The 26,517-nt window shown below is 42.5% G+C and overlaps 1 protein-coding gene across 3 annotated transcripts in view; it reads right to left on the bottom strand.

Moving 5' to 3' along the window:
- Window positions 1-14,388: 14,388 nt before the first annotated feature.
- Window positions 14,389-26,517, bottom strand: part of MOGAT1 (monoacylglycerol O-acyltransferase 1) — a 54,318-nt gene continuing 42,189 nt past the window's right edge. For all 3 annotated transcript variants that reach the window (XM_065526163.1, XM_065526164.1, XM_005574428.4), the window contains one exon: window positions 14,389-14,673. In XM_065526163.1, coding sequence (XP_065382235.1) covers window positions 14,519-14,673 — 155 coding nt within the window. In that variant the 3' untranslated portion in view covers window positions 14,389-14,518. The remainder of the gene's footprint in view (window positions 14,674-26,517) is intronic.

The raw sequence follows: 26,517 nt of genomic DNA, 5'->3' as shown, positions 1-26,517 counted from the left end.
GCCTCGGCTGGAGTGCAGTGACATGATCATGGCTCACTGCAGCCTCAATGGCCTGGGCTCAAGTGATTCTCCCACCTCAGTCTACCAAGTAGCTGGGTCCACAGGCATGTGCCACCATGCCTGGCTAATTTTTAAAAATTATTTGTAGAGATGGGGATCTTGCCATCTTGTTCAGGCTGGTCTCAAACTCCTGTCCTCAAGCAATCCTCCCACCTCGGTCTCCCAAAGTGCTGGGATTATAGATGTGAGCCACTGCACCTGCCTGGACATCTTAATTTTTTTTTTTTTTTTGAGATAGAGTCTCACTCTGTTGCCCAGGATGGAGTGTAGTGGCGTGATCTTGGCTCACCACAATCTCCACGTCCGAGGTTCAAGTGATTCTCATGCCTCAGCCTCCTGAGCAGGTAGGATTACACGTGCCTACCATGACATCTGGGTAATTTTTGTATTTTTAGTAGAGTCGGGGTTTCACCATGTTGGTCAGGCTGGTCTCTAACTTCTGAACTCAAGTGATCTGCCCACCTCAGCCTTCCAAGGTGCTGAGATTACAGGGGTGAGCCACCGCACCCAGCCTGGACTGCTTTTTTTTTGAGACAGAGTCTCACTCTGTTGCCCAGGTTGGAGTGCAGTGGCGTGATCTCGGCTCACTGCAAGCTCCACTTCCTGTGTTCCCACCATTCTCCTGCCTTAGCCTCCCAAGTAGCTGGAACTACAGGCGCCCGCCACCATACCCAGCTAATTTTTTTTTTAATAGAGATGGTGTTTCACCATGTTAGCCAGGATGGTCTTGATCTCCTGACCTCGTGATCTGCCTGCCTCGGCCTCTCAAAGTGCTGGGATTACAGGCGTGAGCCACCGTGCCCGGCCCAGCCTGGACTTCTTAATGTTTACTGGCATAAACACATGTTATGTTTACAGGCATAAATACAGCCTGGGTCTTAGCCCCTCCATAGAATCTTTGAATCACGGAGAGATGCAGGAAATTCCAATTTAATCTAGTAACCACAAACAAAGCTGAAAGTAATTCTTCAGCAGATTCTTGCCAAATAATTCTGGCAAAGAAATATCCCTGATGGAACTGAGGGAATTAGCAGAAAACACATTACATACCCCGGATAGGGTATCAGACTGAAGTCACTGCATCCACATATTTTCAAAATCTAGAGCCCAGAGCAAAGAGAAATCACAGGCAAGATGGAAGAGAAATTGCTCCTTTGAAGTAATAGTGGCCTTGGGGCAGTTTCTAAGTCTATCAAGATGTGGAAAGGGAAATAACCGCTGCAATAAAGGCAGGTCAAAAGGACGTGATAAAGGCTTCAGCGAGATCGAAAAATTCACTATCAATGGTTCCTTATGAAGAGTGTTTTCTCTGACCACAAATAACCATTTGGGCACACGGCTTTGCATAAACTTTGTCATCTAAACATCTAAACTCAGTGACTGCCGTCAGGTCATCCTGATGGTTTGTTTTATAGAACTCTCAACAATAACAGTGGAAATATATAGCTCTAAAGATCACCTTGCCTATGCATATCTGAACAAAACAATTTTACTATTCTGATTTCACTTGACTATTTGATCTTTGGACTAGTTGCTATAATATCACCTGTCAACTTGCCATAGTATTTGAGGAGGAGGAAATGGACTTTAAAAGTCTCTCATAATTTCAGCTAACATTTTCAGCCATCTAGCTGTCTAGGTAAGAGGTAGTGGACTCATAAGAGTAATCAGGTAAATACTAAAAATCTTTATGATAGTAGCCTGATGGGGCTAGGAGAGTTTGAACTTCTGATATGGTTTGGCTGTGTCCCCACCCAAATCCCATCTTGAACTGTAGCTCCCATAATTCCCATGTGTTGTGGGAGGGTCCCAGTGGGAGGTAATTGAATCATGGGGTGGGTTTTTCCCATGCTATTCATGACAGTGAATAAGTCTCATGAGATCTGATGGTTTTATAAAGGGCAGTTCCCCTACACACGCTCTCTTGCCTGCCACCATGCAAGCTGTGCCTTTGCTTCTCCTTTGTCTTCTGCCATGATTGTGAGGCCTCTCTAGCCATGTGAAACTGTGAGTCCATTAAACCTATTTTTCTTTATAAATTACCGAGTCTTGGATATTTCTTCATAGAAGTATGAAAATGGACTAATACAGTAAATAATGGGTCACTGCTATAAAGATACCTGAAAATGTGGAAGTGAATTTGGAACTGGGTAACAGGCAGGAGTTGTAACAATTTGGAGGGCTCAGAAGAAGATAGGAAAATGTGGGAAAATTTGGATCTTCCTAGAGACTTGTTAAATGGCTCTAACCAAAATGCTGATAGTGATATGGACAATAAAGTTCAGGCTGAGATGGTCTCAAATAAAGATGAGAAACTTGGGAACTGGAATAAAGATCACTCTTGCTATGCAAAGAGAAGGGTAGCATTTTGCCCCTGCCCTAGAGGTGTGTGGAACTTTGAACTTGAGAGAGATGATTTAGGGCATGTGGTGGAAGAAATCTAAGCAGCAAAGTGTTCAAGAGGAAGCAGGCCATAAAAGCTCAGAAAATTTGCAGCCTAACAATGCGATAGAAAAGAAAAACCCATTTTCTGAGGAGAAATTCAAGCTGGCTGCAGACATTTGCATAAATAATTAGGAGTCAAATGTTAATCACCAAGACAATGAGGAAAATGTCTCCAGGGCATGTCAGAGGTCTTCACGGCAGCCCCTCCCATGACAGGCCTGGAGGCCTAGGAGGAAAAAAATGGTTTCATGGACTGGGCCCAGGGCCTTGCTGCCTTGTGCAGTCTTGGGACTTGGTGCCCTGTGTCCCAGCCATGGCTAAAAGGGGCCAATGTATAGCTCAGGCCGTTGCTTCAGAGGGTGCAAGCCCCAGGCCTTGGTGGTTTCCACGTGGTGCTGGGCCTGTGAACACACAGAAGTCAGGAACTCAGGTTTAGGAACCTCCACCTAGATTTCAGAGGATGTATGGAAATGCTTGAATGTCTAGGCACAAATTTGCTGCAGGCATAGAGCCGTCATAAAGAACCTCTGTTAGAGCAGTACAGAAGGCAAATGTGGGGTGGGAGCCCCTACTCAGAGTCTTCACTAGGGCATTGCCTAGTGGAACTGTGAGAAGAGGGCCACCATCCTCCAGACCCCAGAATGGTAGATCCACCAACACTTTGTACCACGCACCTGGAAAAGCCACAGACACTCAATGCCAGCCCTTAAAAGCAGCCAGGAGCAGGGGCTATACCCTGCAAAGTCACAGAGCCAGAGCTTCCCAAGACCATGGGAACCCACTTCTTGCATCAGTGTGACCTGGATGTGAGACATGGAGTCAAAGGAGATCGTTTCGGAGTTGTAAGATCCAGCCAACTGCCCTGCTGGATTTTGGACTTTCATGGGGCCTGTAGTCCCTTTGTTTTGGCCAATTTCTTCCATTTGGAATGGGTATATTTACCCAATGCCTGTATCCCATTGTATATGGGAAGTAACCAATTTGCCTTTGATTTTGCAGGCTCATAGGCAAAAGGGACTTGCCTTGTCTCAGATGAGACTTTGGATTGTGGATTTTTGAGTTAATGCCGGAATGAGTTAAGACTTTGAGGGACTGTTGGGAAGGCAGGATTAGTTTGGAAATGTGAGGATGTGAGATTTGGGAGGGACCGGGGCAGAGTGATATGGCTTGGCTGTGTCCCCACCCAAATCTCATCTTGGGAGGGACCCAATGGGAGGTAATTGAATCATGGGACGGGTCTTTCCTGTGCTGTTCTCATGACAGTGAATAAGTCTCACAAGATCTAATGGCCTTATAAAGGGGAGTTCCCCTGCACATGCTCTCTTGCCTGCTGCTATGTAAGATATGTCTTGCTTCCCCTTCACCTTCTGCCATGATTATGAGGCTTTCCCAGCTATGTGCAGCTGTGAGTCAATTAAACCTCTTTCCTTTATAAATTACCCAGCTTTTGATATGTCTTTATTAGCAGTGTGAGAATGGACTAATACAACTTATAAAGCAGAAACCACTCCTTCAGACTGCCAGGAAAGAGCTAAGAAGAGACTATACCTTCCTTCAGAGGGATACCATTTCCAAGATAACATTTCATTCAGGCAGCGCCGAATGTGTTCCTACCATCTGTGACTGAAATGGACATCCCCCACGACAAGGACACACCATGCAATGGGATGTGAAACGACCTTTAATAGAAAATGTAAAATGTTTTAATATGAAATGTGTAATGATTAGGTACCTTCCTCTCCTTATCTCCTGTCCTTCCTCCTCAATACCATTTCATCTCTTCCTTTTCAACTCTTCCCTACTTTCCTGGTTCTTGACCTTACCTCTGAGAAAAAACAAGTTCTCGGTGCTTCTTGCAATTCAACTTTCCCCTTTCCCCCCTCCTCTTCCTTTTATTTTTCTTTATCCTGGATGATGGACACTGTGAAGAGGAAAAAAATAAATAACAGGAGGTAGAAAAGGGAAGGTATGTGGGTTGATGTCTCATCAAAGGCTTCCCTGACTGGAAAGTTTACCCATTGCCTCCAGAGCGCTCAGTGCCTTTAAGGCACAGGTGTGCTTGTGTCCTGGTTTGAAACAGCAAAATGTGTTGCTCTCCATAGAAATGTGGTAGAACATCCCTAGGTCACATCCCCAGTGCTTCCATGTAATAATGCACCAAGTTCAACTGACCATATCTTATTCAAAACAGAAATCAAATTCTTCTTTTTTTTTTGAGACAGGGTCATGCTCTGTCACCCATGCTGGAGTGCAGTGGTGTAATCTCTGCTCACTGCAACCTCTGCCTCCCAGGCTCAAGCCATCTTCCCACCTCAGCTTCCCAAGTAACTGGGACTACAGGTGTGCACCACCATACCCAGCTAATTTTTGTATTTTTCTGTAGAAACAGGGTTTCTCCATGTTGCCCAGGCTGGTCTTGAACCTCTGAGCTCAAGCAATCCTCCTGCCTCAGCCTTCCAAATTGCTGGGATTACAAGCGTGAGCCACTGCACTCAGTCCAAATTCATCTTTCAAGGTAGAGTTTGTTGCTAAATGAAACGCATTTGCTTTTATTAATGATTTAAAATGTCCTTTGTTTGGGTATTATTTCAATAATAGTAATGAATCTATACCTATATTCACATATATCTCCATCTATATCTATATTATATATAACATATATAATATATAAAGATGTCATGTCTAAACCCTATATATAATATATAAACCCTTCTGTAAAACTTGTTACAATTCTTTTTTTTTTTTTTTTTTTTTTTTTTTTGAGACGGAGTCTGGCTCTGTCGCCCAGGCTGGAGTGCAGTGGCCGGATCTCAGCTCACTGCAAGCTCCGCCTCCCGGGTTTACGCCATTCTCCTGCCTCAGCCTCCCGAGTAGCTGGGACTACAGGCGCCCACCACCTCGCCCGGCTAGTTTTTTGTATTTTTTAGTAGAGACGGGGTTTCACCGGGTTAGCCAGGATGGTCTCGATCTCCTGACCTCGTGATCCGCCCGTCTCGGCCTCCCAAAGTGCTGGGATTACAGGCTTGAGCCACCGCGCCCGGCCACAATTCTTTGAGATGAATGAAAATTCTATATTCATAGATCCAATGTTATTTTTAAATTAAGTCCATTTGAAATTATAAATTGTATGATTCTGCTCTTATATCATCAACGAACCTAAGATAAATTACACCATTCCTTTATTTCCACAGCACATAAAATGTCAATGCCAGGTCAAATTAAAGATTAAATTTCCTTTACATCTAGAATTTTTTAAGATGTTGTTGGAGAGCTAGAGAAGGCAGCGAAGATTCTTCTTAAATTTGGAACATGTAGCGATCATCTTACAAGAAACATGTGTCAAGGTGCTTAGAAAAACACACCCTTAGTGTGCACATGTAAGAAAATGAATTTGAAGACACAGTTTTGAAAAGCAATCTTTCCCCAGCAAATGCTCTATGCACCATAGCAACAGCTACTAAAAATCAAGACTTTTGACCAAACAGGTGTGCTTTTTATTATCTTTTTTATTTCAATTTTTATTTTGTTGAGACGGGGTCTCCCTCTGTCACCCAGGCTGGAGTGTAATGGTGTGATCTCAGCTCACTGCAAGCTCCACCTCCCAGGTTCAAACGGTTCTCCTGCCTCAGCCTCCTGAGTAGCTGGGATTACAGATGCCTGCTACCATGCCTGGCTAATTTTTGTATTTTTAGTAGAGAAGGGGTTTCACCATATTGGTCAGCCTGGTCTGCCTCAGCCTCTCAGTGTTGGGATTACAGGCGTGAGCCACTGCGCCCAGCCAGGTGTTCTTTCTAAATGCTTAACTTGTGAAACTTTTTGGCTTTGTCCCTTTAATGATGGACACACCATTTTGCTGTTGCATAAGGAGTCCCCAGGTGTTGTCTTCAGTGCTGAGGATGGCTGCTGTGTCCATTGGATTTTGGAAAAGAGGGCTGTTCAGAAACGGCTTTCGAATAGAATCGCAGCTTAGAGAGACCCCAAAAGAACCTTAGCCTTCCTGTCTCATCCTCTCCCTGTTTTTTTTTGTTTGTTTGTTTTTTTGTTTTTTGTTTTTTGTTTTTTTTTGGAGACAGAGTCTCGCTCTGTCACCCAGTCTGGAGTGCAGTGGTGGGATCTTAGCTCACTGCAACTTCTGCCTCCTGGGTTCAAGCAATTCTTCTGCTTCAGCCTCCCAAGAAGCTGGGACTACAGGCATGCGCCACCACGCCCCACTAATTTTTTTAATTTTTTTTTTATTTTTAGTAGAGACGGGGTTTCATCATGTTGGCCAGGATGGTCTCAATCTCTTGACCTCATGATCCACTTGCCTCAGCCTCCCAAAGTGCTGGTATTACAAGCGTGAGCCACCACACCCGGCCTCATCCTCTGATAGGTAAAGGGTATGCAGTTATTTACCCAGAATCTCACAGCAAGCATCACATACCCTCAAGGCTCTCGGGTCCTACATCCAGAGCATGGGGTCTGGTCAGAGGACCCAGCATTATTGTGTCTAAGCCCCTCCGCTCGCCATCAGGGTTGCTTCAAGCACAGCTTTTAACCCCTCGGAGAGCCCCAGTCTATAGGATAAAAACAGTACCAACCTCATAGGGCTATTTTAAGAGCTAAATGTCACAAAATACATAAAATATTTAACCCTGTATCTGGCATCTTATAGATAATTCATTGGCAAATGTTGACTATTGTTTTATATGTTAACATAATACATACTTAGTTTTATGCTACAATATTAATAAAATACTGGGAAAAATTAAAGTCAAGCAGTAGTTTACACCATAATACAACAGCATGGTCTTTATCCAATAAAATTCTCTTTTTTTTGAGACGGAGTCATACTCCTTTGCTGAGGCTGGAGTGCAGTGGCACAATCTCAGCTCACTGCAACCTTTGCCTCGCGGGTTCCAACAATTCTCCTGTCTTAGTCTCCCAAGTAGCTAGGATTACAGGTGCGCGCCACCACACCTGGCTAATTTTTGTATTTTTAGTAGAGACGGGGTTTCACCTTGTTGGTCAGGTTGGTTTCGAACTCCTGACCTCAGGTGATCCACCTGCCTCGGCCTCCCAAGGTGCTGGGATTACAGGAGTGAGCCACCGTGCCTGGCTAAAATACTTTAAAAAGAGTATTGAAAACACTGATTTTGATGATGAACACCAGGAACACGAACAGGCCTCAAAAATCAAGGTAGAAGCTTCATCCTACAAAGCCCTGACATCCAAAGGGAGACAACCTCATTCTTGACACAGAAAGGAATTTCACTTTTACCTTCTTCCATTGTTTTGGCTAGTGTCTGACTGATTGGATTTTATACCACAGCTTTATTGGGATATAATTCACATACCATCAAATTTACCCACTTAAAAAGGAGAATTCAGCAGGGGTAGTATATTCGCAGCATTGTGCAACCATGACCACGATTAATTTTAGAACATTTTTCATCACCCCAGAAGAAACCCCATGCCCATTAGCAGTGATTGACTTGATTTGTAATCTGCAATCCTTTCTACTCATTTTTAAATATTTCTGAATCGGAGGAGCCTCTCTGTTTCTCCAGCCACATGAGACCGCGGCAGTTGGCCGACTCGTTTCCTCCCGCCATCCCCAGTTCTTTCATTCCTGTCCACCTGCAGTTGTCAGTTAACCCCGCCCCTGCTTTCTGCTGTATTTTATATTCCATCAAGAGAATTTAAAGTACTGACTCCTCACTCTGACAATTTGCAATGCTCACAATTTCACACCAGTTTCCTCGCTGATATTCATCCTTAAGTCTAAATTAATTCAGCCTTGACAAAGCGTGGGAGATGAAAAACATTCTATCCAGGTTAAAAGCCACACTCATACATTATCACTCAGGCATAAAAACATATGTATTGGTCAAAACTTTTGCAAATGGAAAGCCTTAAAAAAACACACCACAAAGAATCTCATCTAGAAAATATACAAGTTTCGCAGTCTCCTATAAAGATTTTAACTAGTAAACTGTGTTATTCCATAGTTTTGAATGATAGAAAGGAGGAAACTTCCTAGATAAATTCCACCTATTTTTATTTAGGGAATTAAATTATTTCTCAGAAACACATGACTAAATATTATTGTGATCCTGGAGAAATTCCAGTAGCAATTTGTTTTATGAATTTATTTATTTATATAATTTGTGTGTATATATATGTGTGTGTGTGTATATATATATATATATAACGTGTACGTGTGTGCGTGTGTGTATATGCACATATTGATACACACATACATACACCAAGAAAGTGAGAATCATTTCAGCTCACTGCATTTCTTGGAGGAACAGAAATGAGTAAGAAAGGCAGAGGAAAAGGCAGAGTTATCAGATAAACCTACACCTCCAATGAGATGTTATTGCCTTGACAGATAAAAGGTCAGGCAGAGACCATAAGATACAGGCAGAAATGACCTGGAGGATCTTTCACTCCTAACTCTATTTACCTAGGAAGAACAGAGCCCAGGTCACCTAGTCAGCTAGCAGAAGACCAGAGGCTGAAGGACTATCTAAAACAGAAGACTGGAGAGTAGAAAAGAGTGGGGCAACCAGGTTCTCGTTCTCTGATTGTCCCCACATCACTGCATACCCACTACTGCAGGGTCTGGAATCCAACCAGACAGATCTAAGGCTCCAAGCTGATCTGGAAATGGAGTAGGAGAGAATTAAGCAGCCATGGGGAATGCCAGGAACATCAGGTTCATGTCTGTTCTCAAGAGAGCCTAAAATGATTCTTAACCAGAATCTAAGAGCTAATGAAAAAAAAAAAAAAAAAGGCAGCTGAGATAACTCAGCTGAATGAGGCTGGAGCCAGAATTGAGTCTGGGCTTAGCACCATCAGTGAGGCGACAGAAGCCCGGCCACCACCTCTGTCTGAGTAATAGGATTTGAGGCTCTGGTCTGCACTCATGATCACAACACGACTGATGGGGAAGATTTTTTTCTGGGTCCATCAGTTGTCATGGGCATATGACACCTTGCCTCACTCATTGCCTTATTCACATAAGGCTCTAGAGGCTAAACTTGTTGAAAACTTGGACTTTGCCCAAGACACAGCACCAAAATAGCTCTTACAAAAGGGAAAAATCAACAATGTGGTGTACTGGCCCCCAGAAAGAAAAATGTTCTCAATGCCAATATGACAGCTTGCTTCTGCATTGTTTAATCCCTTGCTTCAAGTGGATTTTTAATCACACTCTACTTTTTTTTTGGACACTTCTGTTTTACACGAGGATTTTTAGGTTTTTTTTTTTTTTTGAGACGGAGTCTCGCTCTGTCGCCCAGGCTGGAGTGCAGTGGCACGATCTCAGCTCACTGCAAGCTCCGCCTCCTGGGTTTACGCCATTCTCCTGCCTCAGCCTCCCGAGTAGCTGGGACTACAGGCGCCCGCCACCTCGCCCGGCTAGTTTTTTTTTTTGTATTTCTTAGTAGAGACGGGGTTTCACCGTGTTAGCCAGGATGGTCTCGATCTCCTGACCTCGTGATGTGCCCGACTCGGCCTCCCAAAGTGCTGGGATTACAGGCTTGAGCCACCGCGCCCGGCCGATTTTTAGGTTTATTAATCGGCAATCATGGACTACCAGTACGTCCTGCTCAATCTAGGGCAGAGTAATAGGAACATGGAGTCACATTTAATCTGCATGAAACTTCACTGGGGTTCAACTTCTTCATCAGCAGAAGGAATAATTAGACAGATGATGAAGTCCCTTCTAGTGCTAAAACTTGGCTTCTTTGACACAGTCCACCAGATTTCTAGGTTAGTGCTACAAACATTCCCCAAGAGACTACTAGCGACCTCCTCTGTCCGGGTCAGGATTGAAATGCAAACAAGACATGGATTCTGCTACTGAAGAACTCATCATCCTATACGTTAACGTGGACTGAGATCAACTTTCTCCTTTTGACATAAGATAGTAAGGCACTAAGCTGGAGGTGTTTGGGAAGGATTGACTATAACAATAAAAATATAAGGTATTAGAGAAATCCCTTTGTTTTAAATATAAATAACTGCTTCTCTGTTTGCTATCCTAGAGAAACTAGAGCAACTGGGTGGTTATTTTAGAAGTTGCCCTGTTTTTCTCCCTTACAAAGATATACAAATTCTACTTGAAGTAACTCCTCCAGCCCTACAAATAGACATTTGGCCACTTAGGTTAAAAAACACAAATATGAGAACTAGCCATCCTGGGCTACTGGAAAAAGCAATCAATCAACAAATTTTGTCAATGGCATCTCTTGTCAGAGGAAAAGAATATGAGGTAATGCACCCCAAAACTGTTTTCATATTTATCACAAACTTTAGTAGCCTGCATCAGTGAGTTTGAAAGAGATGTAAAGTTACAGATGTGTGGACATTATAACCAGATTCCACCTCCGTGTTTCCCATGATAGAAACATACATTCTGCCGAAAGCAGGGATTTCACTTTTAATCCTATGCATATGATAAAAGTTTCACCCATCATCCCTAAAGTATACACATTTTGATGTTTTCATAGTAGTTGCAAGGGATTTGCAGCCAAACATCTAGCATCCCTTACTGTTCCCCTTTGAAAAGGTCAAACTTGGCTGGCCTTCATAAGCACTGAAGCTGCAACCTTCTTCAGGAGCATAACAGACTTAGCTGGTCATCAACAATTTCATATGCTTCTAGCTGCAAGACAAAAGCAGTGACTCAGGCTGCACCCAGGGTGCAATGGAAACACAGGGAAAAATGTCCAAATCAAACAGCATACATGCGCATTTTCCCAAGGAAATGCTTCTCTTACAGTGTCCTAGGGTTATTTCTGTTATTGTTTTGCTTTGCTGTTTAAAAACAACAAAAAAAATTTTTTTTTTTGAAATGAAGTTTTGCTCTTGTCGCCCAGGCTGGAGTATAATGGCGCAATCTTGCTTCACTGTAACCTCTGCCTCCTGGGTTCAAGCGATTCTCCAGCCTCAGCCTCCCGAATAGGCTGGGATTACAGGCACACAGCACCACGTCTGGCTAATTTTTGTATTTTTAGTAGAGATGGGGTTTCACCATGTTGGCCAGACTGGTCTCGAACTCCTGACCTCAGGTGATCCACCCACCTCCGCCTCCCAAAGTGCCAGGATTATAGGCATGAGCCACCACACCCGGCCACTGTTTAAAATTTATGTGCCATTACCTAGTTGATGGGGACCTTTACAACGGAAGATATCTCCATCAAGCCATACTAGTGAATATGGCCAACATTTGTCTGATAGCAAAAGTTCATGTGAAAAAATTCATTAGCAATCTACAGGACTATATGAAACTTACAGGTATGCTTTGAATACATAAAAAGACTTCTGGCATGGCCGAATTAAGACCTCTAGAGATTGTAATATGTGAAGAGATAACCCCATCCTACACACACCCTGCCATGTGTACTGAAAAATACATTTTAAGTACGCCAAAATTAAAGTTGCTTTGTCTAGACTTTTTAATGGCAAAATTCTAGATAATTTCATGCAAGCAAACTTTTTTCACTTTTTAATGCCTCTGATTTACCAGCATGGGCTTTAACTGCCTGCTAGATAACCCAGTGGATGTTGGGTGGTCAGCTTGGCCTCCTCTCTACTAGGTGTGAGATTAAAACTCATACCTCCGTGAAATCGCCAAAGATGATGTGACATGGACTTTTAATAAACTTCTCCCAGGGGATACAACTCATGAGCTTAAACAAAATTAGTTAAAGATCCTGCTTTGACCAAAATTGAACTAATTTCAAGCCCACAGGTCAGTGGACCCCTGGATTGCTCAACTAGGGTGAAGTCAAAGGGATTCTGGCCCAAAAAGCTTCATGTAGAACAATTGAGAAGTTTCAGGGTTTTTTCTTTTTTGTGGGTGACATGCTCTCCTTCCTAAGGCATTACCCAGCATGATTGTGTTTTGCTGTGACTAAACCCCAATCCAGGCTCTAGCCCAGAGCTGAATATTTAAAAACTGGAAAGCTGAAGACATATTACCAATAAGTTGGGAGGTAGCTCCCTGAAGTTGCCTTCGAACACCTAGAGAAGAGGAAGCACAGAAACAAACATCTAGCAGTGACATGGCTTGGAAACTAGACATTCTTCTTGTTGACTGACTAGTTACTTAACACTTACTGAGTAATTATCGGAAACCTCTTTCTGACTTGCTCCCTGTGAATCAGCTTATAGTATTGTTGATGACCGGTTCAGAACAATCAGACACAACAAATATTCTCCTTCTGCAAGTGGGTCTTATCTTAAAACAGGTCTCATCCTATGGTACAGTTTCAAAAATTCTCTGCCTAATGGCAAAGTTTGTTTGCATGTTCAGCTCTAAATACATTCATCAAACAAGTACTTATTTTGTGCCTATTAAGCACCATAAGCTGACCTGGGCTTATGTCAGTAAGCAGGAAGGACAAGGTCCCTGCTCATGCTGGGTTAGAGAAGAGTCCTAAGCCCGGTGAACTGGGAACTGGTCATATCTCACCAGGGAGGGCACTTTCTTTCCTTCTTTTCTTTTCTTTTCTTTTTTTTTTTTGAGATGGATTCTCGCCCTGTCGCCCAGGCTGGATTGCAGTGGTGCAATCTCCGCTCACTGCAACCTCCGCCTCCCAGGTTTAAGCAATTCTCCTGTCTCGGCCTCCTGAGTAGCTGGGACTACAGGCACCTGCCACCACACCCGGTTAATTTTTGTATTTTAAGTAGAGACGGGGTTTCATCATGTTGGTCAGGCTGGTTTCGAACTCCTGACCTCAGGTGATCCACCCACCTCGGCCTCCCAAAGTGCTGGGATTACAGGCGTGAGCCACCGCGCCTGGCCAGCACTTTCTTTTAGAGATTATTTTATAATGAAAAGGCCATTCAGGAATAAAATTAAAACCATTTCTATTAGTATGAAAACTTTCTGGAATTTCCAGAATTTCTAGTCCTGAATCATGTGCCGAAGCATATTTTCCAAATAGATTTCCTTCTCTACAGCAAAGGAGCATGATTCTAAGCATGAATAGAAATGAGGAGCCATGCTCCTGCCCGCATGAGTTTTCGTAAGACAGATTCATCCCATTTTGAAAATGGCATAAAAATCCTGCACTATTGTATAAAAATACGTTGTTGACATGACCAAAGGCTCAAACTGTCTAAGCATTAAAAGTATCTTTATTCACTAACAAATGTCCTGTTCAAGCAGAAAAAAATATTTCCTCTAGCTGTATATGGTAAACTACTTTACATACTGTCTCCCAAATGGGCTGGCTGTGCTGAACGACAGTTGTCACACTTTGTGAAAACACCACCTTAAGTTATTGTGGTGTTTAGTAAAAGGGTCTAATTATTATTATTATTATTATTATTTTATTTATTTTATTTTTTTTTGAGACAGAGTCTCACTCTGTCTCCCAGGCTGGAGTGCAGTGGCACGATCTCAGCTCACTGCAACCTCCGCCTCCCACATTCAAGCGATTCTCCTGCCTCAGCCTCCCTGTTAGCTGGAATTACAGGTGCCCACCACAACACCCGGCTAATTTTTGTATTTTTAGTAGAGATGGGGTTTTACCACGTTGGCCAGGTTGGTCTCAAACTCCTGATCTCAAGTGATCTACCTGCCTCAGCCTCCCAAAATGCTGAGATTACAGGCGTGAGCCACTGTGCCGGGCCGGGTGTAATTATTTTTTGAAGCTTTCTTTTGTTTTTCAGAGCACATGAATAATTCTAAATCTGTTCATAACCTGTAAAATGATTTCGCCTTCATAAGCAAGCAAAATTATTAGATGTCTTATAGTCATCTCCAACCTTACCCTACAGTCATCTACTGTGTTTTTATTTACCACAGACACATCAACATTCATCACCATAAATAATATTTTTCTGTTGCAAATTTGATATCACAGGCAAAAGAAAAATAATAAACTTCTTTAAAAGTTTATTAAAAGTTTATTTAATAAACTTCTTTAAAAGTTTATCACAATGAGATGGTCTCTTGTCCTTATTACAGTCAAGTCATTTATTTTTATTTATTTATTTATTTACAGTCAAGTCATTTTAAAACGAGAGTCTCATGCTCTGGAATGCCATACTTTCCTTTGTGCTCCTCAAATAATTTCGTAAGTTCCTCCATATAGGTCTGATGTAACTCCTCAATCTGCTCCTCCGTCGGGTGCAGAATCTGATGAACAGGGATCGGGCGGCCAACTGCAAAAACAGGGAATACATCATACGTGAGGAACTAAAACCACTCCACCACAGACCGCCTCCCCTAATGCACAGCTGTGAACACAAATGCCAATCAGAATCCGTCCAGCCTGCTCACTCCAATCCTTGTTTCATTTCACTGGCTGCCTGCAGTGGTCACACCACTCCATCTGATAACAAATAAAGAACTTTCCTCCTCAGCAGACACTGGATTGTCGGGACCCTGGTGGTTTTGACTTTGAGTCAAATGAGCTACTGTGCTGACTGCAGCTGGGAGGTGAGTGGACATAGCTGTGTGTCCACGTCACCAGCTTCCTCCCTCTGGGACAGTTGACAGCCAGACCACAGTGCCCTGATTATTACTGACTGTGAATCCTCACGTCACGTGGCAGTCCTCTAGTCTGACTCTTTTCTTCTTTTTTTTTCTTTTTTCTTTTCTTTTTTTTTGAGAGAGTCTTACTCTGTCACCCAGGCTGGAGTGTAGTGGCATAGTCTTGACTTACTGCAACCTCCGCCTCCTGAGTTCAAGCCATTCTCTTGCCTTAACCTCCCACTGAGTAGCCGGGATTACAGGCTCCCACCACCATGCCCAGCTAATTTTTTTTTTTTTTTTTTTGTATTTTCAGTAAAGACGAGGTTTTACCATGTTGGCCAGGCTGATCTTGAACTCCTGACCTCAAGCTGGAATTACAAGCGTAAGCCACTGGCCCGGCCTAGTCTGCCTCTTTTGAGTGTCTTTCTGAACAACTAAAAAATACATATCTTCAAGCTAAGTATCTATATTAGAGAAATACACATAAATGACGTGGATTCCATTGTTTCTAATAGTGGATAACTGAAAAACAACTAATGTCTCAATAGAAAAACTGTTAAATAAACCATGTAATAGTCATTAATAGAATCCTAGGCAGAAATTTTTAAACAATGAAATAATATAAATATGTGTACGCATACACAGGCAAATACACACAGATATCTAAGATGTATTAAGTGGAAAAATAATTTGTAAAATAATACAGTATGATCCATTTTTGAAAAAAATGTTTATATTCCTAGAAGTGTTATACATTTTTAGTGCATGGAAAAGTCTGGAAAGAGAGAGAAACATAAAAGTTCCTTTTTGGTAAGGAAGTAGGGATGGGGAAATTTTACTCTAACTGTATTATATAAATTTTCTACAAATGAGAATGCATTTGAGTTTTTCCAAATACACTAATTAAAAACAAATCTGGCAACCTCTGTACATATTTTAAAAGGTGTTTATGTAACATCTCACTTGTCTCTGATTTTTAGAAAATACAAATTCCCAAGGCTTTGGCTCTTGCGTTCACTGCGCCACCTGCTGGTCGGATGCTGCTATTGATGCCAAGGGTTGAAATGATGGGCGCAGTGACTCACGCCTGTAATCCCAACACTTGGGAGGCTGAGGCGGGTGGATCACCTGAGGTCAGGAGTTCGACCCGAGCCTGATCAACATAGCGAAACCCCATCTCTACTAAAAATACAAAAATTAGCCGGACGTGGTGGCGGGCACCTGTAATCCCAGCTATTCGGGAGACTGAGGCAGGAGAACCTCTAGAAGCTGGGAGGCAGAGGTTGCAGTGAGACCAGATTGCGCCATTGCACTTCAGCCTGGGGGACAGAGCAAGACTCCGTCTCAAAAAACAAACAAACAAACAAACAAAAACAGAAAATGTACAGGAAGTTCAATGAGGCAGCAAACTGCTGTCTCTGACTTCATTAGATTAGGCATGAGGTCAGGTGGGCTCTAGGTAATGAACGGGACCCACAGTAGAGCGACCTTTGTCCTATCCGGAGTCACCCCATGTCGCATATGAGGTTCTGATTCATGTCAGTAAGAGTAGGTGGTTAGCTAAGCAAAATATGAGCAAATGTTAAGTCACAGAGAAGGAAGAATGTGATAAATGACATCAGTATGGGAGCTGAGGGGGCACAGAGAAGGAGACACACACACACACACACACACACACATCATTACTGCAACATTAATATTCTCAAATTGTTAAGAATTTAACCAGATGTAGCCTTGAAAAGCTCATGTGGTTTTCTTTGATAGCTTGGATGTCACATTTATACATAGTAGATATAAGTCCCATTTAACTCAACACAAAGAACTGGAAACAACCATCTCACTGTCAATTGTGGTTGGAAATATGGACTAGCAGAGGCTAATGTAGTGATGACGTGGAACTGGTTGCACAAAAAGCACCAGGCTGGGCTGGGTCTAGTCCCAGCTCACCAGCAAGTGCCCTGAGCAAGTGACTTTCTATCTGGCCTTAATTTCCTTTCCCTTTCCCTTTCCCTTTCCCTTTCCCTTCCTTCCCTTCCTTCCCTTCCTTCCCTCCTTTCCCTTCCCTCCCTTCCCTCCCCTTTCTTTCTCTTTCTTTCTTTTTTTCTTTCTTTCTCTTTCTTTCCTTCCCTTCCCTCCCTTCCCTCCCCTCCCTCCCCTTTCTTTCTCTTTCTTTTTTCTTTCTTTCTTTCTCTTTTCTTTCTTTTCTTTCTTTCTGTCTTTCTTTCCTTTCTTTCTTCTTTCTTTCTCTATTTCTTCTTTCTTTCTTTCCTTCCTTCTCTCTCCTTCCTTTCTGTCTTTCTTTCTTTCTTTCTTTCTTTCTTTCTTTCTGTCTTTCTTTCTCTCTCTCTTTCTCTCTTTATTTCTTTCTGTCTTTCTCTCTCTCTCTTTCTTTCTTTCTTTCTTTCCTTCCTTCTCTCTCCTTCCTTTCTGTCTTTCTTTCTTTCTTTCTTTCTTTCTTTCTTTCTTTCTTTCTTTCTTTCTTTCTTTCTCTCTCTCTTTCTCTCTTTATTTCTTTCTGTCTTTCTCTCTCTCTTTCTTTCTTTCTTTCTTTCTTTCTTTCTTTCTTTCTTTCTTTCTTTCTTTCTTTCGTTCTTTCCTCCTTTCTTTCTTCTTTTTCTTTCTTCCATGGAGTCTCACTCTGTCAACCATACTGGACTGTAATGGTGCAGTCTAGGCTCACTGCAGTCTCCGCCTCCTGGATTCAAGCAATTCTCATGCCTCAGTGTCCCAAGTAGCTGAGATTACAGGTATGTGCCACCATGCCCAGACAACTTTTTTTTATTTTTAGTAGAGACAGGGTTCACTATGTTGGCCTTGCTGGCTTCAAACTTCTGGCTTCAAGAGATCTACCAGCCTCAGCTTCTCAAAGTGCTAGGTCAGCGTGAGCCACCACAGCCAGCCTCTGGCCTTAATTTTCACATGCATAGGACAAAAGAGTAGAACTCCAAGATCTTGAAGCTTTCTTCCAGCACTGAGCTTTACTGTTGTTTGAGGAAGATATTGAGAAATCTACATGCAAATCTACTAGCAAATCTGTGGCTTTATCAAAATAGCTTCTGTTTTCTTAGTGAAATTATTCCAGCGAGAGAGGTCAGTGTAACTATTCAGGCTGGGGGTAAGAGACCAATAAAAAGACATAGTGATCTAAGAAGATGAAGTGTGTTGTTCTCCACTTACTTTAGTGAGGACTTGTGCATTCTGAATTAGTGAGTCTTCTTTCCTCTGAGCTATCCTACAGCTAATTTCAATCCTGTTCTTTTCTCTTTGTTTTACTACATTTCAGATGGTTCTTCTGGAGGGCTCAAGCATGCTCGTATAGAATGAATTTTTTTTTTTTTTTTTTGAGACAGAGTTTTGCTCCTTCTCCCAGGCTGGAGTGAAGTGGCATGATCTCAACTCACTGCAACCTCCAGCCCCCGGGTTCAAGCGATTCTCCTGCCTCAGCCTCCCAAGTAGTTGGAATTACAGGCACACACCACCATGCCAGGGTAATTTCTGTGTTTTAGTAGAGACAGGGTTTTGCATGTTAGTCAGGCTGGTCTCAAACTCCTGACCTTGGGTTATCCATCTGCCTCGGCCTCCCTAAGTGCTGGGATTACAGGCGTGAGCCACCGCACCTGGAGTGAATTTACCCTAGAGAGTGAATTTATGATCATAAGACTTATCCCTTTAAACTGTGAGATAGACACAGTCTCTTGTCTTTGCCTTATTTAGTGATAGGAAAAGTGAGGAGCTGAAAGTTCCTAAACTACACTCAAAAAAGCCCAAGAGATTAATACAACTTAAACCCAGTATTCCTGCCCCTGCTTCTTAAACTAATACCAAACCAGATTAAAGAGTAAGAAATCTTTCTCAATTGCAATTTAGGGATGAAGCCAGAAGTAACAGAACACAGATCATAATCATACCTTTACTAAATAACTCAAAAAAGCCCATCTCAGGGAAATGAGGTTGAAAGCTACCAGTCCATTAGCAATGGAAAACAACTTGCTATTGACAGTTTGGTTCCAATATAGCTGCCCTGAAACTAACTTGTGCCTATATTGGAAATAAAGCTATTATTTATCAAGGGTCTACTAGATGTTATTATGTCAAATCCCCAGGAAAACCTAGCAAGACAGCCATTATTGTCCCTGTTTTACAAATGAGAACAATGGACACAAGAAGGCTAATTAATTAGCTAGTCCATGGAAAAACATCATAAACCTGAATGGCAGTGTCAGAAATATAAAACTTCAGGGAATGGGCTCCAGCCAAAAGACAGAGGGATGAGGACATTGAGGTATTCACGCACCCTCTTGGCTCTAAGACGGTCACTTCACCTTCTGCAAAAGGGAGGACATATGGAGAGAACACCTGGTCAGGGCCTTGGTTCTGAGGTCCTCTAGCTTGCTTCAAATCCTAGCCCTATTTTCAGAGGCACTGGAACCAGCGAAACTCCATCTTGAATAGGGGCTGGGTAAAATAAGGCTGAGACCTACCGGGCCGCATTCCCAGATGGTAAAGGCATCCTAAGTCATAGGATGAGATAGGAGATTGGCACAAGATACAGGTCACAAAGACCTTGCTGATAAAACAGGTTGCAGTAAAGAAGCCGGCTAAAACCCACCAAAACCAAGATGGTGACGAGTGACCTCTGGTCATCCTCACTGTTACACTCCCATTAGAGCCATGACAGTTTACAAATGCCTCTATGGTCTAAAAAGGGTAAGCATAAGTAATCCACCCTCCATTTCACATATAATCAAGAAATAACCAAAAAAAAAAAAAAAAAAAAAAAAAAAGCATGCTCTGTCTACGGAGTGGCCATTCTTTTATTCCTTTACTTTCCTAATAAACTTTCTTTCACTTTATGGACTTGCCCCGAATTCTTTCTTGCGTGAGATCCAAGAGCCTTCTCTTGGGGTATGAATCCGGACCCCTCTCCTGTAACAATATCATAACCTACCCCTAATCCCTTAGGCCCAACACTCTATTACTTGGGGTCTCAACCTACATCAAAGACCTGATGAATTATAAGCTTTCATCACATTTTACTCTTCCTTATCATGAGAACTCGAGGTCCTCATCTGTGAAGCCAGGATTAAAAACATCCCTGCCATACCCAACTCCAGTGTTGTGAGGGTCAAATAAAAAGATCTACTTAGAATTGTTCCGTAACTGCGTTATTACAAATTGGGATAGTCTTAAAAGGGTCGCTGGAGCCCTAGAAGACCAGAATTTTCTCCCTCCACAGAAAGATCTTTTTAGTACTAAGGAGAAGAAAAAAACATTTTCAACATAAGACTAAGTTAGTTGCAAACTTCTGCAAAACTCCCTTTTTACAAAACAAAGGGGGAAGAAACCCGGCTGCATCAGGCTGCTCTTAGAAATAGAATTCCTTGCCCTGGAAAAAAAGTTGCAAACGCCTACTTGTGACAGAGTCAGGAATCATAACTTTTGTTGATGTTTCACTGCTTTTTATAGCTGGTGTGCTCAACTGCTCCATTTTCCAATTCCATCCAACAATTCAAGATTAGTTATGCACGTATTGCCTTACACAGCAATCTTGCTCCAATTTCTACGATGCTATGCTGTATTTACCTAACATGAGGGAGTTTTGTGGGCTTATGGTATACACAGCTGGAGAAGTGTTTAAAAATGGGCATTATTTTTTCTTGCGGAGGCAAGCAATAGATTTTTCATAGCAAAAAAAAACTTTGTTTTATTTTTCTGTAACTGTAAAGATTCTGTAGAGTTAATTGTTCTAATAGTTTCATGCAGGAATTGCTCTCCAAGATGCTACATAGCTGTACACTAGAGAAAAAACAGGCAGTGGCTGTGCGGCCGACAAGGGTTAAAGGAGCAGGAACCTGGGTGTCAGATGAAGCCGGAACGCAAATCAGCGTTCACCCGTGGCTTGTGGAGGCTCAAAAGATGCCCGATGTCAGCATGTGTACATGTTAGTGTGTGTATAAAGGTCCACACACAGACACACTCACTCATGAAAGTTGATTGAGCACTTGTCTGCTGTCCCGGGTACTGAAAGGTGGAAGAATATGCCACCCTAAAATGTGCCACTTTGGCACAGAGATTATTTTGAGCTAACGGCACTAAAAACAACCAAGCAAAAAACAAAAAAGCAAGCAAACAAACAAAAAAACAACCCTCAGGTACAAGAAGGGCACTCTAACCTCCCCTTTTCTTCCTGAAAGCAGGAAACAAAATTCTGTAAAAGATGCCCTCCCTATAGTAGGAATGAAGGAACTTTATCACCAGAGATGTGGAGACAGGCCAAGAGAAATCCGTTCAGACCTTATTAAAATAACTCTTATCTTCCGTTAGTCTCTCCATTTACTTTAGCCATTTTTCCACAATTGCCTTTCTTTGTTCAACCTCATATATAAACTCAGCCCTTGCCACTTCTCTGGGCCTTCATTTTCTTTTGGGGGTTCCCACATACTTGCAAAAATCTGTATGCTTTTCCCCTGTTGGCTCGTGTCAACTTCATTCTCAGGCCCAGCCAGTGACCCTAAGAGGCTAGAGGTAAAATTTTGCTTCCCCTACAACACCATGTTAGTGCCCTTAACATTATTATTTCCTTTAATCCCTTTTATTTTACAATGAAAACTTAAATTAAGTTCCCCTTTCTTTCTTTTTTTTTTTTTTTTTTTGAGACAGAGTCGTGTTCTGTCACCCAGGCTGGAGTGCAGTGGCGTAATCTCGGCTCACTGCAAGCTCCGCCTCCCAGGTTCACGCCATTCTCCTGCCTCAGCCTCCTGAATAGCTGAGACTACAGGTGCCCGCCACCATGTCCTGCTAATATTTTGTATTTTCAGTAGAGACGGGGTTTCACTGTGTTAGCCTGGATGGTCTCAATCTCCTGACATCATGATCCACCCATCTCAGCCTCCCAAAGTGCTGGGATTACAGGTGTGAGCCACCGCGCCCAGACCTTTTTTTTTTTTTTTAAATATTTTACGAAATCCCTTACTTAGTCAGTTTTGTTTTGTTTTGTTTTGTTTTGTTTGAGACAAAGTCTTGCTGTGTTGCCAGGCTGGAGTGCAGTGGCTGGAGTGACTGCAACCTCTACCTCCTGGGTTCAGTCTGCTTTTTTCCCATCAGAATCTAAAAATGACTTGAAACACAATGGATTACTTTTGTCCTCATGTGGTTTCAAACTAGTTTTATTTAAATAAAATGCATTCCCTTACCTATATTTTTTTTTAAAAAAAGAGTCAAACCGGCCGGGCGCGGTGGCTCAAGCCTGTAATCCCAGCACTTTGGGAGGCCGAGGCGGGCGGATCACGAGGTCAGGAGATCGAGACCATCCTGGCTGACACGGTGAAACCCCGTCTCTACTAAAAAATACAAAAAACTAGCCGGGCGAGGTGGCGGGCGCCTGTAGTCCCAGCTACTGGGGAGGCTGAGGCAGGAGAATTGCGTGAACCCGGGAGGCGGAGCCTGCAGTGAGCTGAGATCCGGCCACTGCACTCCAGCCTGGGCGGCAGAGCGAGACTCCGTCTCAAAAAAAAAAAAAAAAAAAAAGAGTCAAACCTTCAGAAGGAATACAATAAGCACTTGCCTACCCCCATTAGACGCAGCAATTTCTAACATTTTGTGCACATGTGCACACATATGTGTGTATATACATATGCATTATTATTTCTATGTTTGTAGGGCCATTTGAAAATAAGTTGTGGACATCAATGATTCAATCATGTGCATCATCCCTAAATACTTCTGCAGTATTACTTAAAAACAAGAACTATGTCCTATATAACAACACCATTATTATACTCAAGAAATGTAACCTCTTCACAATATTATTTTGTACTTAATCCATATTCAAACTTTATCAATCATCTCAATATCATTCATAATTGTTTTCCCATCAATCTACAACAGCTGTTGTGTGGTATGTCTCTGAGGACCCCCTCCCTCTTGTCTCTTATGACACTGATATTTTTAAAGAGTCCAGGCCAGTTGTTCTGTACAACGTTCCACAGTCTGGATTTGTCTGATTATTTCCTCATGATTTGATTCAGATTAACATTTTGGCAAGTTACTTACACAGGGAAATAGAAACACATTTTAAAGCTCTCAACAAGCTGGTCAGGAGGCCTTTACTCCATTTACCAACCTGCATTTGCCTAGCACCTGGAGTCTAGACTGCCTTCCATGTATCATGACATTTAATCCCCATAATATCCCTGTGAGAAGACAGAATAATTATAACGGTCTCTTCTTTCACAGTTGTAAACTCTGAGGTTCAGAGAAGATAAATGAAACATTCAAAGCCACACAGAGTCAGACCTCAGAACCACACCACTTCCTTCTGTACATCCAGCTGCTGCGTAATAAATGCCTTCTTAATGCCAAGATCAATCTCTACGTGGCTAGCGCTGGAGCGTCAGCCACAAGCCATCAGGGCAGGACTACGGATGGAAAGAACCCCCTCCTTTCCCCTCCCCTCCCATACCCACCCTTTCTCTCTCTTTGTTTCTCTCTCTCTCTCTTCTTTCTCTTTCCTTCCTTCCTTCCTTTCTTCCCTCCCTCTCTCCCTCTCTCTCTCTCTTTCTTTCTCTTTTTCTTTCTCTTTCTTCTTCCTTCCTTCCCTTCCTCTCTCCCTCCCTCTCTCTCTCTCTCTTTCTTTCTTTTTCTTTGTGTCTTTCCTTCCTTCCTTCCTCCTTTCCTTCTCTCTTTAATTCCTTCTTTCTCCCTCCTCCTCCTCCTCCTTCTTCTTCCTCTTCTTCTCCTTCTTCTTCTTTCTCTCTCTCTCTCTTTCTCTCTCTTTCTTTCGAGACAGAGTCTCACTCTGTCACCCAGGCTGGAGTGCAGTGGCACGATCTCTGCTCACTGAAACCTCCACCTCCCAGTTTCAAGAGATTCTCATGCCTCTTCCTCCTGACTAGCTGGGATTACAGGTGCCCACCACCGCACCCTGATAATTTCTGTAATTTGTAGCAGAGATGGGGTTTCACCATGTTGGCCAGCCTGGTCTTGAACTCCTAACCTCAGGTGATCTGCCTGCCTTGACCTCCCAAAGTGCTGGGGTTACAGGTGTGAGCCTCTATGCCCGGCCTCTTTCTTTTTAAAATTTTATGACACTTACAGAGGCAAGGGAACCCACTTCTTACTTGTATTTTTGTATTTTTCCATTGCTGTCAAAAGAATAAAAATAAAATATCACATCCATAATTAGAAGATGGGCTCAGGGGTTAATATGACTCAATGAGAGCCTTGTGTCTGGAAGAGATGGGATGGGGGCCCTTTCTGTGCCACAAGCAGAAATAGTTGATGAGCCTGTCTGCGTGTCTATAATTTGATGAATCTAACATTGGGAAGAGGGAAAGCCCTTCTTTATGGCAAAATGTCAACTAATTAATATAGAAGGAATGCTGGAATTAGAAATTCGCCAGTTTGCAACCATGACGGCAAGCACTGATTTAGGCACGAATTATCAATGGGTATTAAAGCCATCAAGTAAAATGTGATGAGAGACGGGATAATTTTACACTTCTCTAAGTACCACTATCCCCAGGTTATTTGTTAATAATGAAGAGAAAATGGGGCCGGGGTGGGTGGCTCACGCCTGTAATCCCAGCACTTCGGGAGGCCGAGGTGGGCGGATCACCTGAGGTCAGGAGTTCGAGACCATCCTGGCCAACACAGTGAAACCTCGTCTCTACTAAAAATACAAAAATTAGGCAGGCCTGGTGGTGGGTGCCTGTAGTCCCAGCTACTTGGGAGACTGAGGCAGGAGAATCGCTTGAACCCAGGAGGCAGAGGTTGCAGTGAGCCAAGATTGCGCCACTGCACTCCAGCCTGGGTGACAGAGCGAGACTCCTGTCAAAAAAAAACAAAAAACAAAAAACCAATTACAGTGAAACAGGCCTAATGAAAGCCTAATTTGTTTATGCACAAGTGTTTCTTGAGCTTCTACTCTGTGGGTACTAGGAACACACAGAGAACAGATAAGCCGAAATCCCTGTCCTCGTGGAGCTCTGTGAGACGGAAACAGAAAATGCAATGTTCCTCCAAGGAACTGCAATGCTTTACATGTTTTTCTGAAAGTCTAAATTTATTTAAATTGTCTTTCCTGGTAATCCTGATGGATGTGACATTTAAATCAGTTTTTCTCAATTATATAATGAATACAGTATCAGTGACCATTTTATTATACTATGATATAGTGATAATAGCATTCAGAAAACACATAAATTGCATACTATTTCTAAAGTGTGTAAGGAAAATGTATACAGTAGGAGCTTCTTTACAAATTATGCCCATTGAGAATGTTCCTTAGCAGGAAGAGAGGATTTAGATGGAGGATGCATAGAAACCTAATGGTTTAGCAAGATATGGCATAAAAAAATATGTAGAGAGGGTAACTGTGACCTGAATATGTCACTTTGCATTTAGTAAGAACACATTTTTCAGAGGATTTAATGACTAGGACATTAACAGACAAAACAATCACAGTGATAGTGAGAATCTCTAAAGCTGAAATGAACAAACACTCTGGTTGTGCCCACTGAGGATACTGTTGTAAAAAGTGTGTGGGAAACCATTTTATTTATTTATTTATTTAATTTTTTGCGATGGAGTCTCACTCAGTCGCCCAGGCTGGAGTGCAGTGGTGCAATCTCGGCTCACTGCAAGCTCCTCCTCCCGGGTTCACGCCACTCTCCTGCCTCAGCCTCCTGAGTAGCTGGGACTACAGGTGCCCACCACCACTCCCGGCTAACTTTTAAATATTTTTTAGTAGAGACGGGGTTTCACTGTGTTAACCAGGATGGTCTCGATCTCCTGACCCCATGATCCGCCCACCTCGGCCTCCCAAAGTTCTGGCATTATAGGCGTGAGCCACCGCGGCCGGCCGTGGGAAACTATTAAAGGATGGAGAATCCAGGCTTCTCTGAACACCTGTGAGAGGATTGTAGCTAAGGTGATAATTTAGGATGAATCCAACTAATACTGAGTGAGTTGATGTTTATCTTATGACGTAAGGTAGTGCTTACTTAAGTTAATAAAGTAGGAGAGGGAGCACAGGGACCACAAAATAACTTGCCGTTCTGAGATGCTGCCTGAATTCTTCCCAGGGTAGGACAGGGAGAACTCACATTGGGGAGTCAGCAATGAAGCCACACTGCATGTCAAGTGCATGATTTAAAATAGAAATGAACACAGTCATTGACATCACTGTTTCAGCCTCATATTGTGTTTTATTCTCTGTGGCATTTGATTGACACATGGCTTTACTTTTTTATGGAAGTGTAAATGTTCTATCCTCCACTTGTGTTTTTTCAAGTAACTAAAAGTCTTTAAATACAGTCTTGAGGGTCTGGTTCACACAAATCGAGATGCTCTACATTACTGGCTCCCATTCTTATACCTTCAGATCATAGCAGCTGAGTCTTTATGAAGCACATATGGAACATATTCTTAGCTTGGGTTTTTAAATGTTTTAAACAACAACGGGATATTGAGGATGATACAGACTAATAATCATTGTAACTATTTGCAGGGTAAGTAGAGGGAGGGACTGA

Source organism: Macaca fascicularis, chromosome 12 (genome assembly GCF_037993035.2).
Source record: "Macaca fascicularis isolate 582-1 chromosome 12, T2T-MFA8v1.1".
Classification (NCBI taxonomy): Eukaryota; Metazoa; Chordata; class Mammalia; order Primates; family Cercopithecidae; genus Macaca; species Macaca fascicularis.
This window is presented reverse-complemented; position numbering and strand designations above follow the sequence as displayed.